General features: G+C 39.1%; 1 protein-coding gene across 5 annotated transcripts in view; it reads right to left on the bottom strand.

Annotated features, from left to right (window-relative positions):
- The window catches only part of EIF2B3 (eukaryotic translation initiation factor 2B subunit gamma), a 147,063-nt gene that overhangs the window by 27,540 nt on the left and 102,193 nt on the right, over positions 1 to 17,330 (bottom strand). For all 5 annotated transcript variants that reach the window (XM_045292130.1, XM_045292128.1, XM_045292129.1 and 2 more), the window contains 4 exons: positions 6,587 to 6,714; positions 5,420 to 5,604; positions 2,843 to 2,920; positions 2,023 to 2,171 (listed from right to left, as the gene is read on the bottom strand). In XM_045292130.1, the coding sequence (XP_045148065.1) occupies positions 2,023 to 2,171; positions 2,843 to 2,920; positions 5,420 to 5,604; positions 6,587 to 6,714 (540 nt within the window). The remainder of the gene's footprint in view (positions 1 to 2,022; positions 2,172 to 2,842; positions 2,921 to 5,419; positions 5,605 to 6,586; positions 6,715 to 17,330) is intronic.

Here is a 17,330-nt window from a genome sequence, read left to right as displayed (position 1 = left end):
TTGTGTTGGGAAGGTGAGCATCATAGAATGCCAATTTACTAGAAGAAAGTATTCTTGTGTTGAGGGAGTACTTGAGTGGAGGCCCAATGAGTGGATAACTTCTTAAGGTGTTATCTTATGCTAACATTCCAGGACTCAGGGCTGGAATCAAATCATGAGGAATCTTGAAAATAAACAATGAAGTTCAAACTTTTCAGTAATGAGGAGCCTTCAATAGTTTTTGAACAGAAGGATGAGAAGATCAGAGATATTCTTCAGGAAGATAACTCTGGAACATGCCACCTTTGTGAAATGATATACGGTGATGATGACGATGACAATAATAACTAACATCTATGTGCTAAAGATGATTCTAAGTGCTTTATATATATTAACTAATTTATAAATCTAGGAAGCAGTTTCTGGACAGAGATTAAATGATCAGAGCTAAAGTCCATTTCAGGCTAATTTAGCCTAATGATTTTCAAAATTTGTTTTCTGAACCTGTCTCACATCCTGCAGAAAGACAAGTAAGGGCCCCCCCCACACCCTCCATACTCAGAACACATCTGCTTTCAGCAGTTGAAAATATTAGACTTCAGCATAACTGATATGGTAGTATCCTTCATTATTTCTACTACCTATGTTTGCAGATGAAACTTTATGAATAATACAAAAACACTGCCCAATACAGTATTGGAAGATGAGCCCCTCAGGTTGGAAGACACTCAAAATTAAACAGTAACCATTATGGAGGTGGTAGATGATTGGGCATCATTTTGTTCTGTTACACCTAAGGTAGCCATGAGTTGGAGTTATCTTAATGGCTACAAACAACACAACCTCATCAGGCTTTCATTTTATACCTAGAAAAACCTTAAAATAGAAGAAGCTCACTAAAGATCATTCAAATCTTTTCAATCCATGTTCAAGTTGTCCCTAGACCAAGATTTTAAGACACTCTAAAGTGTTCCCAGGTGTGAACAATGCTATATGACTATGATAAGGTGACCAGATGTCCCGATTTTTCACAATTTTCCCCGCATCCCGTGGCGTTTTAAAAAAAGTCCCGATTTTTGGAAAGAATGCACGACAAGCTAGGGTATACGGTTTTCAGCTGCCGTGTGGCTATTTCGCCAGGATATGAGTTTTATCAATGGTGTCCCGCTTTACCAATGTTAAAATCTGGTCACCTTACTCTATGACTTAGAGAGATGTGCTCCTTTAAAAATGCTGTTTTTAGCTGCTGCTGAGTTGGCTCTCTCTCATAGCGACCTCATGTATGTTCCTGTGCCACCCTCCAAAACTCACTGCCAGTAAGTGAATTCTGACTCTTAGGGATCCTATATGATAAGACTGGAACTGCTCCTGTGGGTTTCTGAGACTGTATCTCTCTCTCTCTCTCTCTCTCTTTTTTTAAATAGAAAGCCCAGTCTTTTTCCCGAGGAGCTGCTGGTGGTTTTGAACTGCTGATCATTCGGATCACAGCCCAGTGTATAACCACTACACCACCATAGTATGGGGAGACTGTATCTCTTTATGGAAGTTGAAAACCTCATTTTTCTCCCTCAGAATGGCTGGTGGTTTTGAACTGCTGACTTTGTGATTAACAGCTCAACACATAACCCCTATGCCACCAGGGCTGCTTGTGCCATCCTTATGATTATTAAAAAATAATGCATGGCTCACCATCCTCTCCTACTAGGTCTGTCTTCTTCTGTGATGTTGAGAAAGTGGAGGTAATTCTCTGTATTGGTGCAGTGCCATTTCAACATGGATAGTGGCTAAATGGTGTAGCCATCCCCATAAAGCAGAGTATCAAGATATGAGAAGGCAGCTTCTTCCAGGACCACATTATCACAAAAGATGGGCTTTGGAAATACCTTGAGAGGCCATGTAATTAAGGCCAAGTAGAAGCCCAGGTGCTATTCCCTCCTTTCTTTACCTCCTCCCTCAGGTGACCCAATCCCTGGACTGGACTAATTCCAAAACCTCTTGGGAATGCCTGAAACCTTCCTTTAATGGATATAAGGAGAAACATACCCTTCCTCCACGGTGACTGAGTTCATGAGAAGACAATTTGTGATAGACACTCTATCTCTTATGGCACAGGATGAACCAATGACTGATAGCTTAATAGATGACTTCTCGCCAACCTGTGTATCTGACCCAATAAGGCTGTCAACTCCAACCTGCAAAAGGCAAATATAAAAACCAGTTATTCATCACAACCAACTGGAAATGAACCCTCATATCTCTTGAGCTGTAGTCTAATAAGAACTTTCCTAGAAAGTTCAATAAGTGGGATCATCAATATTTCTTTGGCACATAGGGCCCACAATACTTCTGAGACCAACACAAATCTATATAGAAATATGGTGTACTTCCTTGCCAAAGTACCAAACATGATACTTTGTTTGCCAAAACCAAACAAAAAACCTGATACATATGCACATATCCATGCATGTATGTATAAAATAGGCATACAGTTCCCTATCAACTGTTCTCTTGAAGACAATATTCAAATTAGGGTAGGAAAAGGGAGAGAGATTGAAAACTCCTATATTTCAATCTCAGCACTACAGGAGACTTTTCCTTACATGGTTTGTGTGGCTAGGGATGGCACTTATTTAAGCTGACTTCTTCCATCCAAATACTAACCAGGCCAGACCCTGCTTAGCTTCCAAGATCAGATCAGATTGGACCTGTTCAGGACGGTATGGCCATAGACTAAGCTGATTTCTATAGGGTGATAGTTGTAACCACAATCCAGCTGGGATTTCCCTAGGGCTTGTTCTAAATTAGCATCTCAAGGACAAGCAATGCTCCTGGAGATTGCTTTACTGCCCACATTAGTACTTACTAGGTGTTTATGGACAATCTGGGCTGATGAATGGATCAGCGATTCTTCTGGGCAAAGAACAGGCAGCAATTTGGGCACCTGTAGGAAAGAGATTTGGTCATTAAAGCAAGACTAATACCTGAAAGCCTCTTGGGTAGAACCCAGTACCTATTCAGAGGCATGATGTGTGGTGTTCTTAGCCACAACTTTCATCCAGGTGGTAAGACAGGAAGCTGCTATAATTCCCCTAGGACCATGATTATGACAGCTTTTTCAGGAACCTTGTCTTAGAGTCCTCTTTCCCAGAAGTAATGCCAAGAACCTCAGGCAGAAGGGGATGCAACAAGCCTCTAAGATACCCAGGTAGCCCTTTTGGGGATATGAGGCTTGACTTTGTCTTGCTTGGATCCACAATCAATGCTTATGGAAGCATCAGTGAAGAGATAAAAAAACAAGTTGAATTAGGTAAATCTCCTGCACAAGACCACTTTAGAATATTGAAAAGTAAGGATATTACTTTGAAGACTAAGGTGCGCCTGCCCCAAGCCATGCTATTTTCAACTGCCTCATATGCATGTGAAAGTTGGATATTAAAATTGGGTGAAAGGAGACGTCGGATATGACAAAATAACAATTTATAAACTATCAAGGGCTCATGAGGGAGGGGGGAGCAGGGAGGGAGGGGAAAAATGAGGACCTAATGCCGGAGGTTTAAGTGGAGAGGAAATGTTTTGAGAATGATGAGGGCAATGAATGTACAAATGCGCTTTGCACAATTGATGTGTGTATGGATTGTGATAAGAGTTGTATGAGCCCCTAATAAAATGATTAAAAAATAATAATAAAAAAATAAAACACACACACAAAAAAAAAGAAAAAAAAAAAGAAAGTTGGATATTGACTAAGGAAGACTGAAGAAATGATGCATTTGGATTGGGGTGCTGGAGAAGAACGCTGAAAGTACCGTGAACTGCTAAAGACAAACCGATCTGTCTAGGAGTAAGTAAGGCCTAAGTGCTCCTTAGAGGCAAGGATATCAAGATTTAGCGTTACATACTTTGAGCATGTTGTCAGGAGAGAGCAGTTCCTGGAGGACATGCATGGTAAAGTAGAGGGGCAGGGACATCATGCTTGGTAAAGTGTGGGAGAAATGACAAAGGGTTAAGGCCCTTGAGGAGCTGGGTTGACACTGTGGCTACAACAATGGGCTTAGATAGAGGAACAATCGTGAGGATGGTGCAGGACCGGGCAGTGTTGCATTCTGTTGTGCACAGGGTCACTACCTACTCAATGGCACCTAACAACAATACCACCAATCCAATATTGAGCTCAGCTTGAGGTCTTAAGTTTTTTTCTCCATTGTGGGGCTAGAGCTATGTCCACCATATGGTTTAGGTCCTCAAGCGGTTCTATACCCTTTTTAAGAGTACTGCAGGCACAAAGGGTTAAGCACTGGGCTGAGACCCCAAAGGCTGGCAGCTCAAACCTACCAGCTATGGAAGAAAAATGAGGCCGCCGGCTTCCATAAAGATTTACAGCCTTGGAAATCCTACCCTACCTTATAGAGTTGCTACAAGTCAGAATCAACTTGATGGCAGTTAGAGAGACCCCAATTTTAACCAATTTTTAAAATTCACCACTCCTTCAGTTTATCTTGTCTATACCTGCAACAAGTTTCCACAGAGTTTTTCTAGGAACCATGTCAACAACTAATCCTCTAAACTAGTATTTCTACCCTTTAACCATAGGATAAAAACAGTGATCTCCTTAGAATAATAGACAATGCTCTTTGTGACTGGCCCACCTTTATTCTGCAGCTGTCTCTTTCCTGCCCTTCCCTTCTCTGTGCTTCCGTCATATAAAAATTTCTGTAGTTTTCAGAATGACTCATGCTTTCTATTTGTGCATGCTATTCTTAGTCTATATCAGAGGTCAGAAAACTGCAGCATGCAAGTATTGTGCAGCTCTTTCAGTACTTACATATGGCTTTGAAGTAAAATTTAAAAAAATTAAATGATATTATTCAGATAATGGTGATTTCATTTATTGGTAAAAATACATTTATAGCTTTTGAATAAATTTAAAATTGTCATGAGGGATAGGATTGGCTCTTCTGTCTCAGTCTGCAGACCTCAGGCCTATATCATCCTCCCCTACTCCCCTTCTTGGTCTGGCCAGCTCCTACTTATCCTTCAAAACTCGATTTAATTACATCACAAAGCCTCCTCTGTGTCTCTTTGTTTACCACATCACAGTAATGTTTACACAGCATTTATCAGCTTGTCTATCAAGCAAGCACTATAGACAGCCCCATGCTGAGAATAGGAGAATGTTGCTGAACCCAGAAGCTAGGAATTAGCATTCCTGAAGATCTTAACCTTCCCTTGGAGCCAATGAAGCTCTAAATTTATGGACAAGGTCCTCACCTACACCTCCTGCTACAGTGATCCCCCATGACATGCCAAGCAGGCCTTGTTTTAACCATGAGAAAGAGGAATTTGGAACAAGGTTCTCTATAACTAATGAAGTAAGACAAAAGGCTCAGTCTATTCCTGGGGCAGAAACTCTCATGACTCCTCTTTGAACCCATCCTCTCACCTGTCTATTTGCTTCCATGTAGAGTCCTAGGGTGCTCACTCGGGAGCAGAGGCCTTCTTTCATGATGTGGACATAGCAGCGCACCTGTGGTCTGGTTAAGTCTTCCCACTTGTCTGTTCGACAGGCATTCCAGCAGGTGTCATTAGGTGCAAAAGTATTGGCTTCTTTTATAAAACTGTAAATATCTTCAGAACAAATACCAAAGCCAAGACAAAGAGTTATAGAGATGACAGAAGGCCTATAGACTTAAGTCAAGATGACTTTCCTTGAAATTTGCCCATGCAGCATGAATCCTGGGGGAAATTCACTAAGACCCCAAACATCAAGTCAAATTAAAAAAAAAAAAAGGTAATATGTTTTCCTGTATGTTTGAAAGTATCTCATAATGGAAAAAATAGATCTTTTTTTTTTTTTTTTTAAAAAGGGGGTCCTCAGAACAAGCTGGATCAACAGTCAAGCACTACTAAAAAAATAACAAATAATTTTGTAAAATCATGAAATAATTCAATAAAGTTGACCAGCCACATTGACTTTGTACTGCTAAAGGTAGCTATGCTATTACAAAAAAAGCACAGGATACCTGAGCAACCTGCCTAAGTCAGCTAATATGAAGCAGGACCAGATTACACAAGCTCGGGTCTGTCTAATACCAAATCTTGTGATCTTAACCATTATGCTAGACTGCTTTTATTTAATTAATAAGTTTTTTTCAATCTATATGGCATCTATATGAGCCAAGAACTGGGGCAGGGGCTAGGGATATGAAAGCAAATCAGACCTCGCCCTTATATCCTGGAGTGGAAAGTTTGATTTGCTTTGAGTTGGGCTATAATTGTACAGTTTCAGATTCCTTCCCTTCACAAAAGGGGTAAATTTAACCAGGAATGAGACTTCTTTAAGTCTAGAGAAAAGTAGAACTGGAAAGTGGCAGGCAGAGTTTAAAGTCAAAATATTTTGGTGGGAACCAAGAATGGAGTGGGAAGAGGTTAGCATAATCTTGAAGAACACTGTAAGAGGATCTGCTTGAGGAAGGATACCCACAGCCCAGAGATTGGGAGCAGTTAGTCTCTGTCCCATAGGTCAGATAAAGGGCCCACTGCCTTGAGACAGGCATCTTAGCCACCTGCCCACTCCAGAGGTACGGCTACCACTAACTTGAGCACTGACCTAAGGATTTGGGCTCTTTCTTCTTCAGGTCTTCCTCTTTTTCTTCTTGTCCCTGTTGAGATGAGGCTGAAGAGAACTGTTTTCTCACTAGGTATGGAATCAGTTCACTCCGGATCGAAGTGATTGACCTAGGAAGAAAAAGTGGCCAAATATGAGAAACCTGACTGGATTCTATTGGGAGCAAAAGCTCTGTGCATACAAGGAAAAGTCAAATTCCATCCATCATGCCACGTGGGGATTGAGATTAAAAATGGCATGGATTTGACAGTTCTGAAGAAGTAGAGGATCCAGGCTCTCTTTATTAGCTGTAAGCAAGAGTGGGAGATTAGTGTATCTGAAAACCCCTCCCCCCAGTAGTCTGGATAGAAAGTAATTTACAAAATTTCATCCACGGTGTTTGTGTGTATGCATGTAAGTATGAATATATTTTAACATAATCTTGACTATTCTACCCATGAGAAGGTAGAATACTCTGGCCTTTTGAAGAAGCTGTGATTTTCTTTGCCATCTTTTAATAAATACAAGATCTTAATTTTAATGCATAGTCACAATTTTTGTGCTACATTTTCCAATGAAATTTATATACATTTTCCTTTGTCATTTAAGTTTTAAAACAGCTGGGATTGCTACTTCTGTGAGGAATGAAACAGGGATAAAATTATGTTGTCTTGTTCTCACCTGGGTAATATTTATCTCAGCACCTTTTTATCCTCATAAATCACTTTTTAATTTTTAAAAAAAATTTGTTAATTTTTTAATAAATCACTATTTTCACTGTCATATAACGTCTGCTTTTACATGTGCATCTATTTCTGAGTTTGTCCATTCTGTGTCTATTTCTGCTCTAGTACCACATGATTTTAATTAGTAGAGCTTTAAAATATGTGCTGGATTCTGTAAGGACATGTCAATTTATTCTTTAGAATATCTTGATTTTAAGGCTTTTGCTCCCCCCCCTTTTAACAGTTTTATTATCACTCCATCTATACAATTCAACAGTTCAATCATATCAAGTAGAGTTGTACAAGCATCACCACATTCAATTCTAGAACATTTTCTTCTTCCTTCTACTCAGTGTTATTCATACAATTATTATTTTTTCCTAATTGTGGCAAAAATACACGCAACAAAACATTCTCTAATTCTACGACTTCTATCTGAATAATTCAGTGTCAGTGAAGGCCTTTGTTTTCCTATATAAATTTTAGGATCAGTTTATTTGGGTCTTCAAAACACCTTGGTAGGATTTGATTGAATCCAACTTACTGTATATATTCAAGTATAAGCCAACCCAAATATCAGCCAAGGCACCTAATTTTACCACAAAAACAGCATTAAAAATGTGCTGAAAAACTCGGCTTATACGCGAGTATATAGGTAGGTAAGAGCAGCATCTTTATAACACTTAGTCTTCCTATCCATAAACATAGTTGTGGCAGTTACATATCTCCTGTCAAGTTGAGTGAAGGGATGGAGTCTCTAGCCTGTCAATCAGGTCATAGTCAATGAAGTCTCTGTGTGGGCATGGTCTTCTCTGGAGGATTCTGGGAACTGCTGTTTTCCTCCCTAGAGGCAGAACACACATATCTCTGCTACACTTTCCTGTTGACATGGAGTCATGCTGATGGCAGCCAGAACCCTGGAGATGCTTCCACTGCCACTAGATTCACAAGACTTTCCACCCACTGGCCTGTGATCATTACATGTGCTGCCTGAATCTGAAGAGGAATTCATAGATTGGTAAATGACATATGGGCTAATATCAGACTTACGGACTTGATCTGGACTAGGCTAGGATGTCTTAATGATCCATAATTACTTCTTGATATAAAGTTCTCTCTTACACATGAGTGTCAATGAGTTTGTTTTTCTAGTCTACCCAGACAAACACAATAGTCATTTCTTCATTTCTGCTTTCTTCAATTTCTTTTTAAAAAATATTTTCCACAAAGACATTGCAGATCTTATTTTTTATTGCTATTGTAAATGGTGTCTTTTAAACAATTATTTTCTTTTAAATTAACTTTTGATCTTATAGTCAATGATACAGCGAAACAATCTTAATAACTCTGTCTTAACTAATATAGCAAGATAATGAAAAATAAATAAAATAAGATATAGAAACTTGAATGGAAGGAACAACTTTTTTTCTTCTTCTTCTATAATTGACACGATTGCCACCATCTTGCTGTATTGGTTAAGGTTTTTCATATAGTGATGAATAGAAACATTGATAGCAAGCATTCTTACTGCTCCAGATTTTAAAGCGAATCTTTTTGAATAATGATTGTTATAGATTTTTAATCTCTAACTTCTATCAGATTAAGAAACTTCTCTTTTAACCCTTATTTTGCTATAAACTTTTATCAATAAGTGGCACTGGGTTTTATTTTAAAACTTTTTTGTTGCTGTTGGCTTCTACAGAGGCCATATTTTTTCTCCTTAATGTGTTATGGCAGTGCGTTATGTATAGCTTTACATTTGCATACACACAGACTGAGTACAGTGTTTGCTTAATTCTTCCTCACTATAGAATTAGGAGTGATTCTTTTCTTCTTTAGGTTTTGTTGTATCTTCCAAATTGTACAAATTTAGGCCATCTTTTAGCTTCTTGTCTTCCATTTTTTCTCAGTTTCTGTGTTACCACTCTCCTGGTTTGATTCAGACTGTAATTTAAAATCACTCATAGGGACCATGTATTTCAGAGGCATATTTCACCATATAACCTACATATTAGAGTTGTCTCCATTACAACATTTGTATCTTTTACCAATGGCTATCAAAGAATTCCTACAAAAAAGTTTATTTTAACTTACTTTCATGTAAAATATCATTCTAGGCCAGTCTTATAGAAGATCAGATAAAAGATCAATGTGTAAAAGAACTCCCAGAAGACAAAAGGTGCCTGTACTATTTTTATAACACTTAGACATAAGAGCACCAAGCAACCTTAGCTAAAAGCTCTAGGGTGCTCTTTTATCTGGCCCTCTTGAGTCTCAAGAGGCGGCATGGGGTTTCGTGGTGAGTACTGAGAAAGAACACTGGGACTTAATAAGTGAACAGGAATCTATAACAGAAGAAGAAAGGGTCCTTAGCCTATGCAATGATTAAATTTTGGACTTAGTAAAGGAATAAAGCACAGAAGAGAAGGAATTTTCAGATTTCTCTCTCATACTGTGATCTTGTTAGAATTTTAAAATCACTAATTTACTTAGTGTTTATTAAGCATTTGTTTATTTAGCATTAACTGTTTAATGTCAAAGACAAAGATTATAGCCTCCAGTATGAAATATACCTCAACATAAGAAAATATCCCCACAATTGGATCAACAGATATTATCATGATAAATGGAGAAAAGATAAAAATTGTCAAGAGTTTAATTTTATTTGGATATACACTCAATGCTCATAGAGGCAGTATTGAAAAAGTGAACCAACATACTGCATTGGGAAAATCTGCTACATAAAACTTCTCTACAGTTAAAAGAGTAAAGAGGTCACTTTGAGGACTAAGGTGCATCTGACCCCAACCATAGTATTTTAAATCACCTAATATGCATGTGGAAGCAGGACAGTGAATAAACAAGACCAGAGAAGCACTGACTACTTTTGGAGAAGAATATCAAAAGTACCATGAACTGACAGAACAACAAATAAATCCATGCTGGAAGAAATACAACTAGAATACTCCTAAGACGCGAGGCTGGCGAGACTTCATTTCAGGCATGTTGGGCATGTTATCAGGAGAGAACAGTCCCCATAAAAGAGTGTCATGCTTGTCAAAGTAAGGGTCAGTGAAAAACAGGAAGAGCCTTAATGAGGTGGACTGACATAGTGACGCCAACAATGGGCTCAAATATAACAATTGTGGGGATAGTGCAGGATCAAAGTATGTACTATACACAAGTCACCGTGCAAGACCTTGGAAATACACTGTTTAATACTTCAAGGAATTTAAAATCCATTGGAGAATGGGCTGGTGTGGGTTTAAGCCAGGGTAGAGGAGATGAAGCTGACTAATTAGGCAAGGGAGCCAGATCTGGGAAGCCTTCAGTGGCAGTCTAGGGAGCCTGAAGTGGAAGCCAGTAGTAGTTTTTAAGCAGGAAAATGATATGATGAGTTTTATTTTCTAGTAAGGCAATGGTACTAAGGGTCCTGGTGACACAGTGGTTAAGCGCTTGACCACTGACAGAAAAGTTGGTGGTCTGAACCCATCAGGCATTTTGTGTGCTTCTGTAAAGATTGTTGTTAGGTGCCTTTCAGTCAGCTCCAACAGATAGCAACTCTATGTACAACAGAACGAAACACTACATACTCTTGCACCATCTTCACAATTGTTATGTTTGAGTTCACTATTGTAGCTTTAGAAACACAATTGGTTTCTCTGAATCAGAACTGTAGCATTGTTAAAGGACAGTGAAGATGGAGAGACCAACTATAAGATTGAGAGATGACTGAGGTTTTAGAAAGATGTTATTCATAGGCAGCTCTATAAACCCGACTGCTGCACACTTCTTACCTATCTCCCATAGGCCATTCAAAGGAACTATGCATGCTGAAACAGGACCACACACATGGAATATAGGTAGGAAGGCAAGAAAGGCTGAGAAGGGTAAACAAATTAATTATCAACCCTGGAGCTACACAGTTCATGGTTTTTGTCATTTTTAAGGGATCAAGTCAAACATCCTTGAAAAATTCTGTGTAAGCTTGGAGCTCTGTTACTGAATTTCAATGTGATTTTTCTCCTGATTCTTTGATGGGAGATTTAAAATTTCCATCTGAATACAAACAATGAAACAACACTGACTCTTAGCTCTTTATCTTTCCTTTTAATGATTCCAACTACTGTGGGTAGCAAATGTTCCATGGACTCCTCCAGTGGAAAACAAGTCAGTTCCCTTTGAAGAAGTGACAAAGCATGAACAGCTGGAAGATTTCAAGGCCATGATATTTACATTATGGGCCAAAAAGAACTGTCACTCCAAGAAGCAGACAAACAAGACTTGGCACATGGCCCCACCAGGCAGTGCTGTCAAGGGGATAGACAGCGATGTAAAGAGAGAATATGACGTCGGGTCCCACTCACCTCTATGGGTGCTCAGCATTAGGTCAATTCCCACAGTGCAGTTGGCTGAGCAGCATAACAGAGACCCAATTATCCTTGTGTCAAAGCAGAGGCAGCAGCATACAGTTGTGCCAAGAATACGCAACAGGCCACTGTGAACCACTGTGAATATCCTGTGTGGGAGCCTGAAGGCTACCAGCTCGACATAGCACCCCGAGCCTAGTCAACCTCACATTCTCCCTTTCCTCTTATACATGTCTCCCAGAAACATATGCCTCATCTCAAGAAATCACAGGTTCTTCTTAAGAAATCAAACAGGAAAACAATAGATTTGACTATTAACTGGGGAAAAAATCCCACCAAATTAAAAGAACAAAATAATTGCTCTATATAGGACAAAGGATTCTTTTTAGGTATATAAAAATGGTTAAAATAATAAAAAATACTTTCTTTTTTTTTTAATAAAAAAGATTTTCAAAGAAATAAAAGTTCAAACAAGATATCTCTTACCCCCATTCCCAAATCAAGTTAAAAGATCAAACAAAAATCCCCTTAGCAAAAAGAATGCTTTGAGATAGTTATTCTTATACAAAGGGAGGGGTTAAGAATGTGAACTGATAAAATCTTTTCTGCAGAGTAATAAGAAATACATACTTAAGACTTTTAAAGATATTTATATTATTTCACTCTTTAATTCCATTATAATAGCTACAACAGAAGAATTACGGGTAGAACTTTCTTGTGTTTCTCTGAATTTTCAAAATTTCACAGCCACCAGATTCCGTGTATGCCTTCTTCCCTTAGTTTTCTTTCTCTTCCCATTTCTCGTGATTCTTTTTTGATTCTCCTAAAATACATGATGTTACTTAGAATTTTTCTTAAACGTCTGCTTTCTCAGGCTATACATCTTGCCTGTCATTCATTTTGTGGTTTCTATGTTGATGACTGCCAAATCTAGCCAAGACCTTTCACCTTGACTTTAGTCTTATACTTTCAACTGCCCGATGGACCCAATATTTAGATGACTCAAATGTGCCTCATTTAGTAAGGAGGTACCTTGTTTCATAAGCTAGGAAATTAGGTATAGAGCAGTTATTTTGTCTAAGGTTCTAAAGCTTTTCTGTAATTGTCAGACTGAAAATTAATTCCCTATCTGCCTCTAAAAATGCTGGCTCTTTCCACTATGCCATGTATAGTAGGATCCTGTGCTTACTTCAACCACAACCTTTTACACAGGATTTATAATTCTCTATTTACTATGTATCTCCCAATAAACATTCATTTATTTTTAGTAGGTGCTAAATAAATAATTATTCAAATAAATGATACCCTTCAAAGGTAGATAGCTGGCAATAATTCTTTAAGCTGATTCTTGGCTATAGAAAGTAAGAGCTAAAAAAAAAAGAAAGTAGAGTTTTTCTAATCTTGGAGTATAAAAAATTCTAAATGTGCTTCTTTATTATTATTATTGCTAGCATTAAACATTCAGCACCCGACAAAAACACATGATTATTCTGCTTAAATCTAACATTTTGAGTATTCTATCTTAATTGGCAACCAAGTCCTTCTGGTGGTCACAAGCTTTCAGGGAAGTAGTCTAACAGTGATATCCACGGCAAAGAGAAAGTTTTGGCTACTTTTGTATTCTAGATTTTCCCTTTGTAAGCAGATCAAGAGAGAATTAAAATTCTCTAAATGTGTTCCAAAAAACCCAAACCATTGCCATCAAGTTGATTCTGACTCATCATGACCCTATAAGACACTAGGGGCTTTCTAAGGCTGTAAATCTTTTTTTAAATCATTTCATTAGGGGCTCATGAAACTCTTATCACAATCCATACATACATCAATTGTGTACAGCGCATTTGTACATTCATTGCCCTCATCATTCTCAAAACATTTCCTCTCCACTTAAGCCCCTGGCATTAGGTCCTCATTTTCCCCCTCCCTCCCCTCTCCCCCCTCCCTCATGAGCCCTTGATAATTTATAAATTGTTATTTTGTCATATCTTGCCCTGTCCGACATCTCCCTTCACCCACTTTTCAGTTGTCCATCCCCCAGGGAGGTCACATACAGTTCCTTGTAATCGGTTCCCTCTTTCCAACCCACTCTCCCTCTACCCTCCCAGTATCGCCACTCTCACTACTGGTCCTGTAGGGATCATCCACCCTGGATTCCCTGTATTTCCAGTTCCTGTCTGTACCAGTATACATCCTCTGGTCTAACCAGACTTGCAAGGTAGAATTCGTGTCATGATAGTGGGAGCGGGGAGGAAACATTTAGGAACTAGAGGAAAGTTGTATTTTTCATCGTTGCTACATCGCACCCTGACTGGCTCGTCTCCTCCCCCAGACCCCTCTGCAAGGGCCCCTCTCCAGTGGCCTACAAATGGGCTTTGGGTCTCCACTCCACACTCCCCCCCTCACTCACTATGGTAAGATTTTTGTTCTGATGATGCCTTATACCTGATCCCTTCGACACCTCGTGGTTGCATAGGCTGGTGTGCTTCTTCCATGTGGGCTTTATTGCTTCTGAGCTTGATGGCTGCTTAATTACCTTCAAGCCTTTAAGACCCCAGATGCTATACTTTTTGATAAGGGCTTTAAATCTTGATGGAAATAGACTCACATTGTTTTCCTGTGGAGCTACTGGTGGGTTCAAACTGCCCACTTTTGGTTAACAGCTGAATTCTTTAACCACTGTGCCACGAGGGCTCCTATTTTTATTTATTCATATTTATTCAATCTTCATGCTGAGCAACTAACCTGAAGCTGGACTATAAGAAGAAAGATGCATCAGGATTGGAGGAAAACTCATTAATACATGGCAATATGCAGATGACCCAACCTTGTCTGCTGCAAGTGAAGAGGATTTGAAGCACTTAGTGATGAAGATTTTACTTCGATATAAAGAAAACAAGAATTCTCACAACTGGACCAAGCAACAATAGAATAACTGAAGGCTGAAGTTGTCAAGGATTTCATTTTACTTGGATCCACAATCAATGCCACGGAAGCAGCAGTCAAATTAAATGACACACTGTATTTAATAAATCTGCTGCAAAAGTTCTCTTAAAAATGTTAATAAGCAAAGATATTACATTGAGGACTAAGGTGCACCTGACCCAAGCCATGACATTTTTGATTGCCTCCTAGGCATGCAAAGCTGGACTATGAATACGGAATACAGAACTGATGTCTTTGAATTACAATGTTGGTGAAGAATATTAAGACTGACAGAAGAATGAACAAATTTGTCTTGGGAGAAGCACAGGCCAGACTCATCTTAGAATGGTGAGATTTTGTATCATGTACTTTGGATGTGTTATTAGGAAGGACCAATCCTTAGGAAAGGACATCATGCTTGGTAAAGTAGAAGATCAGCGATAAAAAGGAAGACCCTCAACAAGATAGACTGACACAAGTGGCTGCAAGAATGGGCTCAAACAGAAATGACTGTGAAGATAGCACAGAATTAAGCAGTGTTGTATTCTATGGTACACAGGGTCACTATGAGTTTGAACTAACTCAATGCCACATGAGGTCAATGACAACAACAACAACAACAGTCTTCTGAGGAGCTAACCACTAATCAATAACTGCTAACCAAAAGGTTGGCTGTTCAAATCTATCAGTGCTTGTGTGGGAGAAAAGACTTGGAAATTGTCTCCCCTACAGATTACACTTTAGGAAACTCTATGAGGCAGCTCTAATCTGTTCTATAGGGTGCTGTAAATTGGAATGGACTCCACAACACAAGCTGTCGTTAGCATGTCATCAAGTTAATTCAGACTCATAGCGACCCTATCACAACAGAATGAAACACTGCTGGTGTCCTGTGCTATCCTCATAATTATTCTTATGATTGAGTTCATTGCTGTAGGCATTGTGTCAATCCATTTTGTGGAGGGCCTCCCTCTTTCTTGCTGCCCCTCCACTTTACCAACCATGATGTCATTCTCCAGGGCCTAACCTCTCCTGACAGCATGTCCAAAGTCTTGACATCCCTGCCTCTAATGCGCATTCAGGCTGTACTTCTTTGAAGAAAGATTTGCTTTTTCTTTTGGGAGTCCATGGGACTTTCAATATTCTTCATCAGAACCATAATTTTATTCTTATTTGGTCTTCCTAATTCAATTTCCAACTTTTACATGTATATGAGGCAACTGAAAATACATTGCCATGGGTCACGTACACCTTACTCCTCGAAACAACATCTTTGCTTCTTAACACTTTAAATAGGTTTTGTGCAGCAAATTTATCCAATTCAATGCATTGTTTGATCTTCTGAATGCTGCTTCCATAAGCATTGACTATAGATTCAAGCAACATGAAATCCTTGACAACTTCAATCTTTTCTTCATTTATCAGGATGTTACCTATTCGCCCAGTTGTGAGGATTTTGGTTTTCTTTACAATGAGTTGTAATCCATACTGAAGGCTGCAATCCACTTCATGAGGATACAGATATGTCTGTTTTGTTTCACTGTTACATTTCAGTGTTTAGAATATTTAATATGCACTATAATTAAATTTAAGTGAAAAAAATTGTTTATTGAATTTCTCTAAGCCTAAATCTTTTCTCTAGCCAGTAAGATCTGGACAGGTTTTTCTTTCTCAACCATATGCATCAATATTGAAATGTTATTCTTATAGATAATGTCATTATTTTACCAAAAAGGAAAAGGGGCTATATTTTAGAATGCAGTATACCTAGATCTTTGATCACTACCTTTTAATCTAAGATAATTTCTGTTTAATGTTGTAGATTATATCTATTTTCTTTGAAGGTACAGCAAGAGGGAAGGGACTGAAAATAAAAAATAAAAGTTTAAGAACTAAATTTAGGGATAGTTTAACAATCCTCTTTTTTTTACTATTAGAACTCTACTGAGAGTAGAAGCAAGTGAGGGGCCGGCCCCAATCCCAACTATTATGTGGACACTTGCCCCTTCCCCCAGAAGAATTTATTTCAAAGGACAGCATTGAATCTGCAGCTCCGGGAGAGGGACATATCTGATCAGAGCACACCCGAGCAGATGAAGGGGGAGGAGGAGAGAGTAGAGCACATTCTGGCCCACCAGGCCGTGAGGACGATGTTCCCAATTAGAGCAGCCAGTCCACAGAGAGGACCACATGGCCGGCCCCACTGTGAGACATGATGCCCCTCACTGACCCATAGCTTTACAGCAGACAACATCGGAGACACAGTGTGGGAATTGTACCCAATCTGATCCTGCCACACCGAGGCAAAACACTAAGGGGGTGCAACAGAACAGCAAGGGAACAGAGCGGCGAGGTTCCCAAGGAATGTTGAAGGTGGACTTTGGGGACAGGGCTTGGTGTTTCAACAGACTGCACTGGAAAACACTCCTAAAGGCCAACAAACAATCCTTGAACTAACTACAAGCTTTTCTTTCTTGTTGTGTTTTTTTTGTGTGTGTGTCATTGGTCTGTTGTTGTTGTTGTGTTGTATATTGTTGCTTGGTTTTGCTGTCTTCTTTTGGGTACATGTTATTATCTCCGCAGGTCTGTCTAAATAAACAAGATAGGCTGGATGAGCAATATGGAGGAGAAAACAATGGGACCGACAGTTCCAGGGGGACATGGGAGAGGGGGATGTGGGGGGAAAGGTAGTGGTGTTAACAAACCCAGGGACAAGGGAACAACAAGTGA

Source organism: Echinops telfairi, unplaced genomic scaffold, assembly GCF_000313985.2.
Source record: "Echinops telfairi isolate 266 unplaced genomic scaffold, ASM31398v2 ScPeMD7_443;HRSCAF=831, whole genome shotgun sequence".
Lineage (NCBI taxonomy): Eukaryota > Metazoa > Chordata > Mammalia > Afrosoricida > Tenrecidae > Echinops > Echinops telfairi.
This window is presented reverse-complemented; position numbering and strand designations above follow the sequence as displayed.